The following is an 18,928-nucleotide window of genomic DNA, read 5'->3' as shown; positions in this document are numbered from 1 at the left end:
TGCCAGTCCCTCTGCTGCCTTCTCCTAGTCTAGCCTCATCCAGGGCACAATCTCTCTTCTCTTGTTTCTTCCTCTCTCTTTTCCCTGGCTGCCCAACCCCTTAACAGAACCAGCCACAGCTGCACCTTATCTACATTGGCCAACCCGCCACCCCTGAAGCCAGCCCACAGCTGTCTATTATCAATTATCCCAGCTTCATTCCTCTACAGGGAAGTAATTCACGATAACAAGTGAGACGTAATATCCCTGTTCTCTCTCCCTACCATGCTCATTCCCTCTTCAGCAGAGGTGCCAGCAGGGCCAGGGTGCTGGGTCTGGGGCTAGCAAGAGGTGCAAGCTCCCATCACCTTGCTGGTCCCCCACCTCTGTCTATGCCAAGCGATGGGCTGCACAGGGTGCACAGCACCAGGTCTCCCCTCCCTGCATCCAGCACCACTTTGTTGTGGTGCAGCATGAGCTGACAGCTATAGCCCTTGCCCAGGGGTTCCTTGGCAGGGTGCGTAGTCAGGACTCTGGCATTGGTGGGAGCTGGAGATAGCCCCACTGGCAGGAGGGCTTTGATGGGTGATGCATCAAGCAGTGGCAAGCATCCCTGTACCCACCTTCATCTGCCTGGCACGGGGGTGGGTGCCAGTCCAGGCAGTCCCTGTGTTTAGATAGTCCTAGGTGCATAAAGCAGAGCAGAGGTGAAAACCCATCATGGGGTGGTGGTGAATGCCCCCTGCTGACTTTCATGCTACAGGAGGATCTGCTGGATCAAACCTGCCCAGGGTTTTAAGGCTGGGGTCTGCCTGGACCTGCGCCTGGCTCCCAGAGCCTGGGGAGGAGCACAGAGCTCTGGACCAGCTCAAGCCTCCCATGTCCCATGTGACCCACCATGGGCTCCTGCTGGGCAGGTTTCAGGGAGACCCCCAAAGCCCCTTTGGGAACCAGATACTTTTTCAGGGACAGCTTGCCATGCCCAGCCCTGCTGAGGAGCCTTGCGGGTTTTGCAGCCTGCAGCCAGTGGTTCTTGATGCTTTTCTCCCCTCTGCAGGTCAACATCTTCCAGATGGAGGATCCGACTGCTGACCCCACCAGCCAGCCCTGGTCAGGACCCCCACCCCAGCCTGAGAACCCAGCCCCCAGCCTGCCCCAGGAAACCTGGGCCGGCAAGTATGAGTTCCTGCTGCCCTGCCTGGGCTACTGCATGGGGCTGGGCTATGTCCGGCACTTTCCTTACCTGTGTTACTGCAATGGAGGAGGTAAGTCCCTGCTGTGGGCACACACCCCCCTTCCCTGGACACCCAGGCACTGTTCAGTTCTCCTGGATGGAGGCCAGAAGCACGGGGACTGGGGAGGAACAGTGTGCCTGTGCATGGGGGCTGCACTCTCCAGGACACAAAACATGGGTACTGGTGGGATTCAGGGTCTTGTGTGGCCCATCTGGACACCACCACTTTAACCCCACCATGAGGACCATGGAGGAAGGATGCTTTAAGAGTTCAAAGCATCCCCCCAGGAGTCTGCCAGAGGAATTCTCCTGCACCTGCTGAGGCTGCCCTGTGCCATTCAGAGATGTGCCTACCTCTGGGGCAAGCCCAGAGCAGCCTGCAACACTGTCCTGGGTGGTTTGGGCCAAAAAGCGCTGCCTCCAGGCATAGCCCATCTGCAGAACGTCTCTCCTCCAGGCAGAGTATCTCTGCCCTGGCCTGCAGAAGCAGGGCTTGGCCCAAAAGTGACCCCCCTGCAGCCCTGTCAGCCCCTCTGCAGCAGCGGTAGCAGGGACCATCTATCTGGTGCTGTGCAGCTGCAGGCTGTTGTGCACGGTGCATGGAGGTGCATGGCCCAATTCAGTCGTGCAGGAGTGCCTGGGAAGGTAGCCAAATGGGGGCAATAACCTGTCACATTTCTAGGGCAGAACATGTTCAGCATGTCACTGGTGCCTGGTAACAATGGCCCAGGAAGATGCAGTGCTGTGTCTCTGGGCTGTGAAATGGGAGAAACCTTCCCAAAGGTAATTCCTGAGCTCCTCACTGCTTCTGCTGCCCTGACATGGTCCTTTTGTACCCAGAAGGAGGGCCCACCTCTCCCCATCTGGCCCTTACTAGCACTGCAGTGCCTTGAGCCCACATCCCTCTGCCATCTCCTTTTACACTGGGCATCACTGAAGTCTGCACCGCTCTGCTGCTGCCTCCAGATCCCCGATGCTCTGTAGGCTTGCAGCCTGCCCAGCCCCACAGCCTGCCCTCCCCAGAGCAGTCTGTGGGGTTTTTACTGCACTGGTTTTCTACATTCATTCCAAACTGCCCGGTTAAATTGGCGATTTTCCCTTTGCCCCATGGATGCCCCTTAAATCACTGTAACTGAAGTCATTTGCTAACAGGCCAACTGATTTCTTCAGGGCATGGCTGGATGGCAGGCAATTTTGTGTGGTGGCGACAGCCACCGGGCAGTCAGGCATGTGGCACAGGAGTATGGGACCCTGCCTGGCACTCCATGGCCCCCCAGACCTCTGCCCCATGCCCCAGCCATCCTCCACACCACAGGTGTCCCTGGCTGAGCTGATGCGAGCAGCTCTGGCTCTGAAACGCCATGCCCCATGTGCACTTGCTCCTGCCAATAACTAGGGCTGGCACCCATCCCTGCAATGCCATGCTGGTCTGGGGCAGCACCCATGCCTCAGCAGGATGTATCAGGGCTGGGCTGTGCCGAGCTTTGCGTCTCACCTAACCAGGGGGGAGTTTGGCCCTTGGTGCAGCGCTTGCTGCTGGGAGATGGGGCTGGGGTGCAGGCTTGGCTGCGGATCCTCCTGGGGAGACATCTCCTTTTTCTCGGGGGGCTGCACAGCCTGGCCCATGTTAGCACTGAGACCAGGGAGGGGGAAGAGGGGGAAGGAGAAGTGGCTGCGCCTGTGGGAGTTGCTGCACCCACTGGTGCATGCCCTGGGGTGCAGGGATGGGGGTGGCAGTGGGGTGACCTGCTCCAAGGACCGGGGACACAGACATAGCCATACCCACCTGGTGCAGCCTCCCCCATCGTGGCGGCCTTTGGCACAGCTGCAGAGAACACTGGGATTTTCCCTTGCTGCAGTGACCACAGGCGTGCAGGACACTCCTCTCCTCCCATTTCTGCTGCTCCCACCACCCATCACATGCTGCTCACTCCCCAGGCCCTCTCCCAGGGCTGCCTGCACCACATGGGACCACGCGTGCCCAAAGCTGGGTGCTCCCTCGGGGCCGGGAAGGGGCAGGAGATGGGCTTTGCTGCAGGAGCCTTGTGGGGTCCATCACCCCAGGGCCCTTGCAGACCCCTTGTCCCAACAGTGTGAGGGCAGCTTTGGCCAAGCACAGTGATGGGTGTGCTTGCCACTGGATGTCACTGCCGCCTGCCTGGCGTGCAAGGCTCACACTGCCAGCACGAGAGGGACAAGGACACCGATCCCTGCCCACCCTGTGAGTGGCATTAGCCAAAGGGCCTCGAGATCAGCAGGAGGAATGGGGCAGCAGGGTGAGCTGCTGCTCCTTTGGCCTCCTGCCCCAAGGGATGGGGATGGGGGCGACAGGCAGTTGTGGGGGTTTTTATCCCACAGTCATGGACCTGGGGAGGTCAGGAGGTTTGTCCCCACGCGGCACCGCTTGCAGAAGACCCCTGCAGTGCCAGCACCCATGGGACACATTGGACCGACTGTAAAGCAGCCAGAGCCATTTCCCAGCGTCGTGGGCAGAGCAAGGACATGCTGCACGGATGGTATCTCCAGCTGCAGGGAGCCAGTGGGACTGGAGCACCATCACCCCTCACTCCCAGCATTTGCCAACAGCCAAGCAGGAGTTCCTGATGTCCCAGTGGGACTTCAAACCCACGGTGGTCCCCTCCTCCCCAGGCTGAGCCCTGCAAAGCCTCTGCCAGAGCTGCCTGGTGATTCCCCTGCAGTATGCGCAGCAGATGCGGAGGCAGCCTGCCCCCCTCCAGCACTGTGCTAATGAGAGCCGGCCTAATGAGCAGTCAGCCCCACATCTGGTCTGTCAGCGAGGCTACGGGGGAGCGGGGTTTGAATACAGCATCGTGGCTGGAGAGCTGCTCCACCGCAAGGAGCAGCGATCACGGTGCCAGAGCTTTGCCACCGGGAGAGGATGGGCTTGGGCTGCAGCTGGCTGCCAGCTGGGAAATGCCGTTTTCTCCCCTGGAAAATGTCCTTTTCCGGAACAAATTTGGCCTGGCTGAGGCTGCACAGAGCATAATTTCCTCCACAGAGAAAGTCGTCGGTGAGCCAAGCTGTGTAAAGATGGAGATGTCAGTGTATCGCCAGAAGAAACACCAGGATTTGCTGTGGACGCATCCCAGGGCCCTGCATATCCCACAGTCCTGAGCACCACTGCAGCACCCGCGGCCGCACCCCAGTGCTGCTCCCACCACCGAGCCCAGGCCAGGGCCAGCAGGATCCCACAAGCTCCCAGCTCAGGCCCCCACTGTGGGGCTCATGGAGAACTCGTCTGCTGGGGATGGCCCCCAGGCTGGAGCCGGCAGCCCCCAGGAGTTTTCCCTGCTCTGCTGCATCCTGCCTGGACACATGTCCCTGCCATGTGTCCAAACCATGCATGTCTGTCCCCTGGGGAGCCTGGACTGGTGCCAGCCACCCCCCCCCCGCGACACACTTCCGCTCTCCTCCCAGGCGTCTTCTTCATTCCCTATTTCACCATGCTGCTCATCACGGGGCTTCCGCTCCTCCTGATGGAGCAGAGCCTGGGCCAGTACAGGACCACAGAGCACATCACTGTCTAGAAATGCTGCCCACTCCTGAAAGGGAGGGCTGGGGGCACCTCTCCTTCCTGTCCCCACAGCTGGCTGGGCTGCGGGAAGGGGTGCAAGGTGGGCATGGGGGCTGAGATACCCCCTTGGTGAGGCCCCAGCCTGTATCCGAGTCCCTGGGCAGCCCCAGGCAAGTCTGCCACCTTTCTAGCCCCTTGGACTCATGCTGGGGCCAGGGGTCTGTGGGATGCTGGTGGGCCCCTGCCTCCCACCTCAGCAGGTCATCTCCTTAAGCAGGCATTGGCATTGCCATGCTGATGGTGTCCTCCTTGGTGTCCCTTTACTACAATGTCATCATCGCCTGGGCTTTCTACTACCTGGGCTCCTCCTTCCAGAGCCCCCTGCCCTGATCCTGAGATGCCCACGGGAACAGGGACCTCTGCCAAATCAGTGTCCCCCAGGCGGGCAATGTTGCAGGGTCTGGTCCCAGGGTGGGATGCTGCGGGGTCAGGCACCGCACGAGGTGCCTGAAGAGGAAAGTCGGGCGTGGGCTGGGGACAGGGACAGGAGAGACATTGGGGATGGTGGTGGTGGCAGTGGCGGTGACCTGCTGGGGCTGTGTGTTGCAGAACATGTTGGGGAGTGCCAGCTGGGTCAGTGCCAGTGAGGCTTTCTGGAAGTAAGTCCCTGGGTGGCAACATCGATGTGTGCCTCCAACATTGATCCGTGTCTGGGGGTCTGGGTCCGGCTCCACCCCCCCTGGTCCTGAAGGGCCAGGGCTGAGCCCCCACAAGCAGTAATGCTGGAGGCTTTGTGAAAGGTGGAGGGGTGGGCAATTGCAGAGGTGACGAGGGTGCCTCGCATTCCCCATCCCTCTGACCCATGTCCCTGCACTGCAGCGAGCAGGTGCTGGGGGTGACGCACAGCTCTGGCCTCAGGGACCCCAGCCCCATGCACTGGCCCCTCGCCCTGTGCCTGCTGGCTACCTGGATCCTCATCTTCCTTTGCATGCTGAAGGGCATCCACAGCTCAGACAAGGTGAAAGGCAATGCAAGGGGGACAGCAGGGGGGCTGCCGTGCTGACAGAGTGGGGCTGGGCTGAGCTGTGCCCCACACAGGTGGTGTACTTCACAGCTATCTTCACCTACGTGGTCATCCTCATCATCATCACCCAAGGGACCACGCTGGACGGCTCCCTCAAAGGCATCTGCTTCTACCTCTCTGCAGTCTGCAGCAGGCTGCAGAGTGCCCAGGTAACCCTGCACCAGGGCTGAGGGGTCCCTGACAGCAGCGATCTCCCCCCTCCCACAGTTGAGAGCAGCGGGGCAGGCTGGGCTGAGGAGTCTTGCAGCCCCCCCTCATCATTGTCCCCCAGGTGTGGAGTGATGCAGCATCACGGATCTTCTGCTCTCTGGGCATTCTGTTCATGGGTCTGCTCTCCATGGCCTCCTATAACACATTTGACAACAACATCACCCAGTGAGTGGGGCTGCGGCATGGGGGTGCAGGGAACCCCCAGGTTGCAGCTGGGGAGCAGCAGGGTGGTGATGGGGAGGTCTGAGCCCCACAGCCCATTGGGTTGCCCCCATCTCCATCCTCATCCCGTGGGCATGGGGCTGTGATGCCCTCCCTGGCAGGGACATCTTGGTCATCACCATCAGGAACTCCTCCACCAGCTTCTTCATGGGCTTTGTCATCTTCTCCGTGCTGGGGCACATGGCCTGGAGGGAGCAAGTCGCCACAGACAGCATCACCAACTCAGGTGTGGGCTCGGGGCTCAGGGACTCATGCCATGCCATGCCATGGCAGGGAACATCCCAGTGCCCTGCACAGGGACAAAGCCGTGGGGCTGCAGCTGAGCTCACATCCAGCCTGGCTACTGGCTTGCTGGGCTTGGCCCATCTCACCACGGTGTGCCCTTCCACGCTTCTCTTCATCTCACCCCCAGGCCCCTGGCTGGCATTCATGGTGTGCCCTGAAGCCCTCTCCCTGCTGCCTGGCTCCCTGTTCTGGTCCATCCTCTTCCTTATGTTCTTCATGCTGGGAGTGGACACTTTGGTGATTGTCACCTCAGGCAGCCCCATGTTCTGCCCTGTGCCTGGCCTTGGGGTGCCAGGTTATACCCCATCTCGGGCATGCAGATGGCATGACGTGCATGGGCCAGGATGGTGCTGTGCTAGGGGTGATGCATGACCCCACACATGTAGGGCTGCACCCAAAGTCATGGGGCAGGGATGCAGCCACATCCCACTGGCACAGGGCATGGGATTCTCCACGTACCCAGGTGTCACAGGGATGGGAATGTGCATGGGGACAGTGCCCTGCAATGCCTCCTCTGTGAGGACCATCCCCTGTGTCCAGTCTGGGGAGGCAGAGACCAGGACAACCACCCCCGCCACTGACATCCCCCATTGCTCAGTTTGGGAACACTGAGAGCATCACTACGGCCATCCTGGATGAGTTCTCAGCCCTGCGTGATGGGAGGAGGAAGACAGCATTGCTGGGTGCTCTCTGCACCTCCTTCTACCTCCTGGGACTCCTGCTGGTCAACCTGATACCAGGGTGGAGGATAGGGAGCAGCCTCCTCTCCCTCCAATCTCTGCACAAGTCCTCAGGTGGGAGGATGGAGGGCTGTGCGTGGGCCCTGGCATCGATGGTGGCGTGGGGTGCCCTCGCTGCCCCAAGCTGTGCTGACTCTGTCCCTCACCGCCTCACAGGGAGGCATTTTCTGGTTCACCCTCATTGACATCTACAGCACCTGCTTTGGGCTGATCATTCTTGCCTTCTTCATGTGCCTGGGCATCGCCTTCTGCTATGGTGAACACAGCAGGCAGTTCGAGGCGCGCTGCAGCTGGTGCTGAGGGGTGCAGTGGGGTGCAGCCAGCAGGCGGTTGAGGTGCTGCCAGCCCTGGGGCACTGCTGTCACAGGGTGATGGCGCAGGGCAGCCTCTGGCTACGACACCGCCAAGGCTCAGCCTTCCTGGGGCTCAGTGCAAAGTGTAGCCAGGCTCTGCAGGGTGCACCTGTGGCTTGGGTGGGCAGGGAGTTACCCCTGTCCTGCCCACCACGTGCAGCTCAGCCCTGCAAGGAGATGCTGCAAAGCCAAGGTGCAATCCTCCCTGTGTATGGGGGATGCAATTTCCTCTCCACCCATTGAAGTATGGTGGGTGTTCAGCACCCAGCACTGCCACAGCTCAGCCCCAACATGGGGTGTCGTGGGTGCCCTGGCGAGGGTGCAGCTGGCAGGGCTGTGCCAGGGGCAGGCAGGGGCCTGACCCTCTCCTGGGGCTACCGCAGGCATGAACCAGTTCTGCCAGGACATCGCGGACACAATGTGCCGGTGCCCACCCTGGTGCAGCCACATGCTGGGCTACTGCAGGGTGTGCTGGGCCTTGTTTACCCTCTCCCTTCTGCTGGTAAGCACCACGTATCCACATGGAGCTGGAGGTTGAGGGGAGAAGAGCTCACCTCCCTCCATCTCTCCCTCCCCTCTGAGAGGGGCAGCTCTTGCTGTGGGTTTGGAGTCAGACCGCCCCAGTCCCAGCACCCTCCTGGGCCTTTCTGTGGCTACTGGAGGGAGTTTGGGGCAGCCCTGGGTGTCCCTGAGGTGCCCAGCTGGGGCAAAGCAGTGCTGCAGTGTCACATTGCTCCTGCCTGCTCTGCCCTTCAGTTCACGCTGATCTACACCTTCCTGGACTGTACAGTGTGCTCCTGCACTACGGCACCCACAGGTACCCAGTCTGGAGCACAAGCCTGGGCATCTGCATGGGCATCCCCACCTGCCTGCAGATCCCACTCTGGGCCACCGTGGCCCTGTGTTGCGAGTCAGAGATGCTGAGCAACGTGAGTGTGGGAGGTGGGATGGGGCATGGGGACAGGGATGAGGCAGGGGCAGCGCAGGGGCTGCCTTGGTGCTGGGGATGGGGCAGAAGAGGCCAGTGATGGAGCGGAGGTGACACTGACCCTTCCCCAAGAGAGAAAAAGGGTTGGAGCTGGGGCCAGGGCGAGTGGTGGGGTCTGAGCCCCTCTGTGGCCATGGCCGTGGCTGCCCCTTCCCACAGTGATGCAGCCACTGCTCACCCTTGCACTTCCAGCACTTCCAGAAAGCCACCCATCCTCTGAGCTCCTGGAGGATGGCCACTGCCCGGGACGTGGCTGGAGATGTCATCGATATGCCTTTTACCATCAACCTGGCCAGCAGCTGCTTCGCCATTCTGCCCAATGGCAGCAGTGAAGGCGGATGCCAGACTCAGGGCACCCCACGTCCTTGCTCAGAGCCCCCCAGGAAGACGGGACCCACTGGTGTTGGGGACACCTGCCCAGGGGCTGGCTGCTGGTGCATGTGGCTCCCTTTGTGCCATCACCCATCCTGGCAGATGCAAACTGCTGATCCCAGCATATATTTAAATTCTTTTTCCTGGAAACGTTCTGCAAGCTCCAAAGGTGTTTCTAGGGGACTCTCTGTGAACGGGACCAGCCGCCCAGGTCATGGTCCAGCCCTTCACCTGTCTCTGGGCAGTTGTCATGTCTCGTCGGAGCGGTCTGGGGGTGGCTGTGTGTGTCTCTAGCCCCAGCCCAGCACAGTCCTGGCAGGACCAGCTGCCGGCAGAGTCCCTGACGTTGGTGGACACCTTGGGCAGGGGCTAGGCTGGCTGAGCCCACCATGGAGGTGGAAATGGCATGCTGATCCCTGGAGTGGGCTCCAGGCCCCATCAGCTAACCTTCCAGGCAGTGCTTGGGGCCAGTAGCTCTGGCACAGCTGGTACTGTTGTGCTGGCGGGCTGGGCTGGCCCAGAAGCCAATTCAAAGCCCCAAACCTGGGGCAGGTCCTCACTCACCTGTCCCATGCAGATGAACAGGGCCAGAGCAGCCCCAGGGTTGGGTTTGTAGCCTCAGCAGTTGCAAGTGCATGATGTGTTTGCTGCTGCTGCAATAAAGCTGTTCTCCAGAGCGATGTCACTGTGTGCAGGGTGCCACCACCCCCCGGGCTGTGCCTTGGCTGTCGTGCAGCACAAGCGAAGAGGGCTCAGTGCTGACATCCCAGCCGGGTGCTCCTGCTGCCCAGGGCAGTGGTGTCCCTTGGCAGGGCTGCACCGACTGCCCTGCTGACACACCAGAGCCCCGCAGGGCCTGGGTGCAGCTCCTCCGGGATGGGACAGATCCTGCTGCATCCTCCCCTTGCATGCAGCCTCCAGCCTGATGGCCCTGTGCTGCCTGGCTGCGGAGTCCCAGCCCATGGGGCCTCATCCTGCTGCCTGCCCTCGGGCTCATTGCTGGGATGAGGGGACAACGTCCTGCAGGCTTCGGCTGCAGGAGCAGAGGGATGACAGCAGGGGAAGGGCTTCTGCAGGGGCTGAGGTTGCCCTGGGCCAGGTCAGCCGCTGCTGTCTTCACCAGGGAAGCCGAGAGGGCCCCAGGGAAATGGTTTTAAACCCACTCCCAGCAACGGTGTCCTTCCTGCAAGTCCCCAGCCCAGCACTGCGGCAGCTGCACCCTCCCAGTGCCCCTGCCCGGCGATGTATGGGTGATGTGCAGACGATGTACAGCTCCGCAGCTGTGTCGGCAGCATGAGGCTGTCCCCCAAGAGCAGAAACAGGGCAGCAGCAGCAGCTCACCCCGTGGCCTGGCACCACTGCACTGACCCAGGCAGCATGGGGTTCTTTTTGGTGCTGAGCAGAAGTACAGACCCCAAGCCTATCAGTGGGGACTCTGTGGTCAGAGACCACAGGGCCACGGCGGACAGCCCTGGTGCAGGGGTGGTGGTGGCGGGGAACAAGTGCATCTGTCCGTCCCTGCTGCCTGCTGGCCATGCTGGGGCTGTGGGGCTGGCTGCTGGGGGCACAGTCCCCAGAGAACCCCCCTGCCACCAGTAGGCACCCAATGCCGTGCCCCCCCCAAGATGGGACCCCTGCTCTGCAGCCTGGGAAGGGCTGAAAGAAGAGAGTATGAGATGGTGGCTCGTAAAATAGACTACATGCTTTATTGGATTTAAAAGTTTTATGAAATGACAAAAAAAAAAAAAAAATCAAGAGTTGGCAGATGCGTCAACAGTTGCCATTTGGTGGATCCCCAACCCCTTCTCCAGAAGCATCAACAGGTCTCCGCCACCACAAGCAGTGCCACCAGGCCCCTGGCTCCAGCCCGGGCAGCCCCTGCTCACCAGGCACCCATGGGACCCCGCCGCCGCCGGCCCCGCTCCCAGAGGTGGCCGAGCTGCTCGGAGCCTGCCCTGCCCGTGGCGGCGGGGCGCCTGCAGCAGCAGCCCCGACCATGGGGGCCGAGCGTGGCGTCCCCCCTTCCCCACGCCTCAGAGCAGCCGCGGGGAAATGCAGGCACTTAAGTCATTTAGAGGAATTTTTCACTTATCTCAAAGCAACAGTGTAATTGTCTAACTACCACCTATGAAACAAAAAACACCTTTATAGCCCTTCCTGTATTGTCAACATACACATATATATTACTCTGGCATAAAGCAAGGCCCCGAGGGGCTTTCAGCATCCCACCCTGCCTCCTCTGCCTCCCCTTCCCCTGCCAGACGTGCATCCTCCTCTGCCCTCAGCAGGTGAAGCAGCTGGGGCGGCCTCGGGCAGCAGCCCACCTCTGGGGATGTGGGATGGCAGCACGGGGGGCTTGGGATGGAGGGGGGCAGTAGGGGCAGGGATCCCAGGCTTTGGTGGAGAGCTCTGGGGGGCAGGGCGTGTCGTGCCAGGCAGCAGCCCCCTGAGGGATGCGGGAGGGTGGCTGGGGTCTCCTCTGCTGGCCCGGCACTGGGTGCTGCAGGCAGGGGCTGTGGAGCTGTGCCCGGAGCAGGGCTTGGCCCTGGGGATGGAGCGAGGCACCAAACGGAGCAGGACTTGGCCCACTGCGACGGCCCTGGACTGGGGAGTCCCCCTCAGCAGCCAGGGCTGTGATGGGGGGAGCACACCGAGACGAGGGCTTTGAGCAGCAGGATGCAACCCACAGCCTGCCGAGGGAGGACGGGAGTGCTCCGGGCGGCAGTTTGGGACGGACTAAGCCCTGCCGCAGGCTGGCACAGCCAGGCAGATCCCGGCCTCGGGCTGGAGCGTGGCCTCAGGGCAGGGGTCCTCCCGCCCAGCGTCCTGCTGCCCACACTGCCCTTACCTCCATCCCCGCCTGCCTCCCCTCGGGGAGGGTGCAGAGCCCCCAGCACCCGGGCTGAGGGCAAGCCTGCTTCAGGGGAGACCCTGGAGAGGGGAGGGCATTTTCAGACTCCTGCCCACACAGCCTGCCTCTTCCCAGCCAAGGAGAGCCCCGCTGTGCCCTGCCAAACATGGACACAGGGACAGGGACCAGCCCCCGCAGCCCCCTCATTGTGCGGCCTGGCGGCTGCACCTGACTCTGCACCAACGCCCCTTGGTGTTCCTCCATCACCCGCGACCCCACTGCTCGCCCCTCTGAGCCCCCAGGGCATGTCTGGGTTTGGAGGAGCTGGGTTTGGCGCCATGGCCGGCCAGGCAAAGCAGCTGGGTGGGCAGCTCTGTCCCACCACGGAAACCCATCGGGCTGCAGCTGCCTCCAGCGCAAGCGGGAAGGGGGTCAAGGGCACGCTGCGGGCAGAGCTCCTGGATGCGCAAGTACCGGCAAGGGCAGAGCCCTCCCTCACAAGGGCATTTTACTTGCTCTTGTTTATCAAGAGCACACAAACAGGGATTCCCCCAACCGTCATAGCGATGGGGGCCGGGGTGTCAAAAATGACTCACAGAAATGAGGAGAGAACCGCTGCAACGTCTGCGAGGCAGCTCGCCCGAACGCTCGCACCTGAGTCACCCCGAGAGCCGAGCACGCTGCCTCCTCGGGGAGCAGCCGGCCCTGCTCCGTGCACTCCCCAGCAGGCTCCCACCACCCCGACCTTCCATACAGCCTGTGCAAAAGTTGGAAGAGGCAGAAGAACCGGAAAAAGAAATTAATAATCGTAATAATAAAAAAAATAAAATAAAAAAATAAAACCACATTGAAACCAAACCCAAATGCCGTGTGGCTGAGCAGAGGCAGGAGTAACTGGAAGCCATGCACAGCAAAGCCAGGGACTGCAGCAATCGGAAGGGGAGAAAGGGCGGCTGTTCTCTTTGGGGGGAGCAGTCGTCGTCTTTTTTTTTTTTTTTCTTTTTTTGTCTCAGAGATCAGGAAATAAATAAGTTTAAATAGCTCCTCCCACTGCCAGTGTTAGGCGAGGTGACTCAGAAACGGAGGGTGCGGAGGGGAGGGCAGTGGGTGCTGGCCAGCACCCGAGCCCGCAGGGTCCGGGCTGGGCGGGTGTGCTGCGTTCCCGATGCACGGCTGCCCCCCGGTCCCAGTGGGTCGTGCTCCTGGGTGGGTTTCCTCTTCCCCCCCCGTCCTCTCTCTACTTCTTGGGCTTCTTGAAGATCTTTAGGGGGAACTTTTTCTTGCTCTGGCCGAGGTCAACCTCATCGCCTGTCAAGCTGCTGTCCTCGTCCCCCGGGCTCTTCTTGGCAGCCAGCTGCGGGATGCGGGTGCTCTTGGCGCTGCTGGGCCGGCAGTCAGAGATGGGGGAGGGGGTGTCGGGGTCGGTGGAGCTGGGGCTGTGGGACCGGGAGGAATCCGAGTGGCTGTGCTTGCCGGCTGTCGGGTGGCTGATCTCCCCCAGGCTGGAGGACTTCTCCATGCCGTGGTTCACCATCATCATCTTCTTCATCACCATGGGGCTCTCGGGCAGTCGCTCCGGCAAAGCCCCCAGGGCAGAGACTTCCACGTGCCTGCTGCTGCCGTTGGGGGTGGGCGCACCGATGGCAGGGTGGCCGGGGGCAGCCTCCTCGATGGACCTGGTCAGAAGGTTGGGCCGGGCAGCCAGCAGCTTGGGTGCAGAGCTGGGGATACGCTGGTGGTCGCTCAGGTGCGGGATGGAGGAGTCGGAGTCGCAGCGAGTTAAGTCTCTGGGATGGAGAGGATGGAGGGAAGAGAGAAGCTGTTAGTGCCGCTGGCCCGGCACCCCGGGGACATGCGCCCGAGCCCGTGCACACACGGATGCAGCAGCTGAGGGCAGCCGGTGGGCAGGGCGATGCAGGGGAACCCCCTCGAGGCAGCCCCGTCCTGCGCTGATGGCTTGCAGCGAGCCCCCGGGGAGCAGGAGCGGGGCAGATGCTGATCCCACTCCTGCCACCTCGCCCTCTGGTTCTGCTCCTCTGTACCAGTGCCAGCAGCACAACTGCGGTGGGCACCCCCAGGGACGGGGGGGCTTGTCCAGCCCCATGCCAGCTACCCAGCAGATGGGGCGATGCGACTGCCCCCCCCCCCCCGGCACAGGCAGGCAGGGCTGCTCGCTGCCTCTCCCCAGCCCAGGTGAGCGCACCGCTAGCACGTGCCCCGCACGAGGCAGGACGCCGCTCTGTTCAGCGCCACGCGGAGCTGGAAGGAAGCACCGTGCACAGAGGCAGAACCAGAGGGATCGAGGCCCCAGTCCACAAGGCAGCTGCCAGCACTCAGCCCTGAGCTTGAGGGTCCAAAGGCACCAGCCATGGCTCCAGTGGCCCTCGGCCAGACACAGCAGGGCTGGGCTCCACGCGGAGCCGGCAGCTCCCTCCCGCTCCCTTGAAAATGACCCTGCCAGCCCGCTTCTTTCCCACAGATCCCAGTGGGAGATGGGCCAGGGAGCTCGTCACATTGCACAGCTCGCTCTGGCCCACAGAGAAGCGGTACAGCTGAGAGAGCTGATGCTCTTCTAGCTGCAGGACTGGGGGCAACTTCCTCAGAGGGCTCCTCTGCATTTGCTCAGGTCGCATCTGTGTGCGCGTGCCCCCACTTCGCCCCTCCGAGCCGCGAGGCTGCAGCCTGACCACACGCAGCCCTGGGACAGAAAGCGCCAGACTGGCTGTTTCCCCCTGTTCCTGGGTCAGCCCGTGGAAACCTCTAATCCTGGAGGGAGGAATTAGAGGTTCAGCTTTCCCGTGCGAAGCCATGCCCGAGCGGCGTGCTCCTGACACGCAGCTGCCTGTGGTCGCTGCCTGCAGACCCTCTGCTGCACAGCGGTTTGTGCCCCCAGCCCGGTGCCAACTTGTGATTCCAAATGGCATTGGAGCGTTGCTGCGCCAGCCTGAGGAGCTCCCAGATCTTTTGGAAATGGAGAGTGGGAGGCAGGAGGAAGGGAGAAATGGAAAATCACAGCTTACTCCTTCCAGCCGGGATCACCCAGGTGGGTGCAATGCTGCTGTACCTGACATCCCCACAGGCCCTGCCAAAGCCTGCCAGCGTGCCCATCAGTCAGACAAAGAGCTACACTGCTCTTGCTACCACCTACTTGAACGCTAGCCTCAAGACTTGGATGCCACACAGCCAGCCCCCTCCTGCCTGCCAGGGCAGGCACAGGCAGGGAGGGCCGGGGGCTGCCAGGGGACACAGCCCCTGCCTCATGCTGTCCACACTGACTGGAGGCAAGTGGTAAAGAATGGGAAAGGCAAATGGAGAGAAAAGGAGCAAAGAGAAGCAAAAGGGTGTCAGAAGAGAAAGGAGGTGTTTCCCACTTTCTCAGCCTCTCCGCTCCAGGTGCAGCCCTCCCCACTCCCCACACAGCTGAGCCCCAGGACCTGGGTGACTGTGCCCTGCCTAGCCCTGCCACGCTCAGCACCAAACCCGTCCGGTATGGCACGTGAAAAGCCCCTAGTTCCTCTTTTATGATACCAGCATAAATACCATGATGCTCAGAGGGCTGGAGCCCCTCTGCTGTGGGGACAGGCTGGGAGAGCTGGGGCTGTGCAGCCTGGGGAGGAGAAGGCTGCGGGGAGACCTTAGAGCAGCTCCCAGTGCCTGGAGGGGCCGACAGGAAAGCTGGGGAGGGGCTTTGGGCAAGGGCAGGGAGTGGTGGGACAGGGGGGAATGGCTTGAAGCTGAGAGAGGGGAGATTTAGGTTGGACATGAGGAAGAAACCCTTCCCCGTGAGGGCGGCGAGGCGCTGGCCCAGGCTGCCCAGAGCAGCTGTGGGTGCCCCATCCCTGGCAGGGCTCAAGGCCAGGCTGGACGGGGCTGGGAGCAGCCTGGGCTGGGGGGAGGGGGCCCTGCCCGGGGCAGGGGGTGGGACTGGCTGGTCCTGAAGGTCCCTTCCAGCCCAAACCCTTCTGTGATTCTGTGATTGCCCTCCATAATGGTAACAAGGGTATTTTTTAACAAAACCCACCACGTAAACTTGTGCCCTCATTTAACAGCTCCGTAGGAATACGTGAAGGGAAAGGGGTATTAAAATACCTCGCAGATGGTTAGGATACAGCCCAAGATCCACTGTGAGAGCCCAGCTGTGAAGACCGTCTCATCTCTTATTTTAACAAGAAGAAAATAGCCCCAGGCATATCTGGAATAGTCCTTGCCTTTCACACACACACAACTGAGCCCATCTGACATCCGAGCGATGGAGAGCTGCATCCTCAAGGTTAGCAGCAGGCAGGGGAGAACAGGAACTGAACAATTTGGATGGTGTGAAATCCCCAGCTATTCTGAGTGAGCATCTTGGAGGCCATCCAAGGGAGACAACTGCGATGAAACACACCGTATGGAGCCACAGGAGCTCCCAATTCCTCAACGCCACCGGCAGATACCGCAGCTCCGCAGAAGGTCGCTGTCATGGCCCGTGGCCCACAGCTTTCACTGGGATGACTGGGGTGGGTCATGGGCAGTCAGCTTTGGGAACAGCAGCATCAATAAAACTTAATGGGACTGAACACAAGAGTATTTCAGAGCCGTCTTCCAAAAGGTGGACACCAGTGGCACCCACACAAGCCAGGGGGCTCGAGACCTCAGGCTGCTGCTAGTACATGGAGAATAAAGACGTAACTGCAATCACAACAACTCAAGTCCTTTCCTTTAGGAAAGTGAGGAGTCTTATGCTCCTCTTGAATGTTTCTTACTCACACCATTGCTTAACGCATCTGCAAAGGGGAAATTTCTGTTGAGGAATTTCTGCCAGGCCACTCACTGTGTCACCTCTCTCAAGAAAGGGTGGCAGAAGCCATCAGCACATGCTCAGCTGCTGTCGAGAGATGCTGCGAGGGTGAGCTGGTGCCGAGCAACATGCTTTTAGAGGTTTATTTCCTCCACGAATACTTGGAAAATGCCCCCTTTCCATGAAAACAAAGCTGACTTTGGCCACGTGGTTTGGCACCAGCCCTACAGACCGATGCCAAGTGAGCGAAGGCAGCGGTCGGTGTGTCCTCCCGGATGGTGCTCGCTCCCAGCACACTGAGGAGAAGGAGCAAGGCTGCTGCAGAAGCTGCGTCCTCTGAGCTGCCCATCCTGCTGCCCACACATCTGCTGGTCAGCAGCATTGAGTTCAAGGGAAAAAGGTCCATCATGACTGCTCAGCCACCACCGTGCAGGCAGATATATGAGGCAGCAGGGCAAAACCCTGGCTGGAGATGACGCTGATCTGAGCCAGGACCACAGGCAGGCAGGACCACCTCCAAGCAGCGCAGGCAGGTCCACAGTGCCCACTCTGGACTCATTCCAGCTGATCCCACCAGGCTGGCATACCGCTCTAGCAGGGTCAGATCACCGATTCCCTGCAGACCTCAGTGCAAAAAGCATTGCACCCTCTGCTGAAGTTCACCCAATGAAGTGGCTGAGCATAGTGCAGGTGCAGCACACCATGGCCAGTGAAGGCAGGTTTAGACAGTAACACCTGCTCGCTTGAAATTCAACTTTGTAATCCACTGAAGTGGAGTTACTCTTTTCTGGTAAAAATCGACCCAATCCATAATCACAAAGGTGTCTGGGTGAGAGTCAGGAAAAAAAATAATCCTTTAAAACAAAAGTAAGGGTAGCAAATACAGCAAAACCCAGATTTTTTTTAAACTGAGGTGACTTCAAAAATGCCTCATTTGTGAAGAAGGTAAGTTTTTTCCCTGCTGAGATCTGCAAACACCCATCAGCTCAGAGGCCATCCAGCAAGCCTCTCCCTCTCTCACAAGCTAGTGCACAGTCCTAAATCCAGAAGAGCCAAAAGCAATCCCGTGGCTATGGCAGTGCGTGGAGAAAATGACGACAGCACATGAAGAAACATCCTCTGGTCCAGGAGGGTTTTCTTCCCCCAAACGCAGACTCTGGGAACCTGATCCTTGGACAGCTGGTCCTGCACCCCGGGTAGAGGGAGGCAAAACACTGCCTCTGGCCAATGCCGGCAGGTGAGCAGCTCACAGCAGGTCCTTGGTGCACACCACAGCCACCACGTCTCCTCCCAGGACCGCTCTCACCACAACAGAGGGTCCCCTGGGCATCAAGGGGTCGGTGGTCACTTTGCAGGGCCCACCTCCCCATTGCAGGTGTGGCTGTCGCTGTGGATCCCTGGGGATGCCCTGTGCGGGAGCCGACGGATGGCACAGCAATGGGTGCTGTGCTTGGTCCAACCTTGTCGGACCACACTTTTTTCTCTCTGAGCTTGCCAGCTTGCCATCCAGAGGGGGACTGAAGGAGCTGATGGGGGAAACAGGGTACGAGCACATGCTTTTCAGATATCCCAATGGTTCTAAGCTAACCAATTTTACTCATAATCTATCCAGCTGTAACTCAGGAATACATTCCTGAAGGGTAGAGGCAGGACACCGTGACTGCTGACACCAGCATGCCAAGTGGCACGTCAGCAGTGGACAAGAGAAGACCTCAAGCAGCAGCAGCTCCCAGGGCACTCTGCAAAGCTGCAGTTCAACCACGTGAGGAGCCAGCAGATGGGCACAGTACTCATCGTGCCACGGATGGCTCAAGGGGCCGGCTGGTCTGTTAACCCACCCCGAGAGCTGACGGAGCTGGATGTTCAGGCACACGCAGAGGGGGACCACCTGCATCCCTGCCACGGCACCCACGGGCACCAACTGATTTTCACAAGTGAATGCCAACAGTTGGAAACTATTGCTGGGACTTTCTACAGCCCAAAATGATCCTTCCTGGTGGTTCCCATAAGCAAGTGCAAGACAGGGGAGGTGTGCGCCTGCAGGGACATGACTCCCTGGGATGCACACTGGCTTTGTCCGAGAAAGCAAAGAGGAGGGGATGCTCCCAAGTCCAGTGTCGGGACAAGAGGGAAGGAAAGATCATTGCCAGGATATTGCCAGTCATCTTGGGTGAGGCTCAGCCAAAAAGGGCTGGCCTTTATCCTGCTAATTTTCACAAGGCTTATGCTCCATTTTCAAGAGGAAATGCTAGCCCAGGACACAGCCAGCCTCAACGGTATGACGGGAAGGTGCCT

General features: G+C 60.3%; 1 protein-coding gene and 1 pseudogene across 7 annotated transcripts in view; one reads left to right on the top strand and one right to left on the bottom strand.

The window, feature by feature from the left end:
* Positions 1 to 1,120: 1,120 nt before the first annotated feature.
* Positions 1,121 to 9,375, top strand: LOC102047777 (sodium-dependent proline transporter-like; annotated as a pseudogene).
* Positions 9,376 to 10,686: 1,311 nt separating this feature from the next.
* STIM1 (stromal interaction molecule 1) overlaps positions 10,687 to 18,928 on the bottom strand; it is a 106,558-nt gene continuing 98,316 nt past the window's right edge. For all 7 annotated transcript variants that reach the window (XM_055703182.1, XM_055703184.1, XM_055703183.1 and 4 more), the window contains one exon: positions 10,687 to 13,640. In XM_055703182.1, coding sequence (XP_055559157.1) covers positions 13,091 to 13,640 — 550 coding nt within the window. In that variant the 3' untranslated portion in view covers positions 10,687 to 13,090. The remainder of the gene's footprint in view (positions 13,641 to 18,928) is intronic.

This window comes from Falco cherrug, chromosome 2 (genome assembly GCF_023634085.1).
Source record: "Falco cherrug isolate bFalChe1 chromosome 2, bFalChe1.pri, whole genome shotgun sequence".
NCBI classification, from domain to species: domain Eukaryota; kingdom Metazoa; phylum Chordata; class Aves; order Falconiformes; family Falconidae; genus Falco; species Falco cherrug.
Note: the sequence above shows the minus strand (reverse complement) of the source record. Positions and strands in the feature narration are given on the sequence as shown.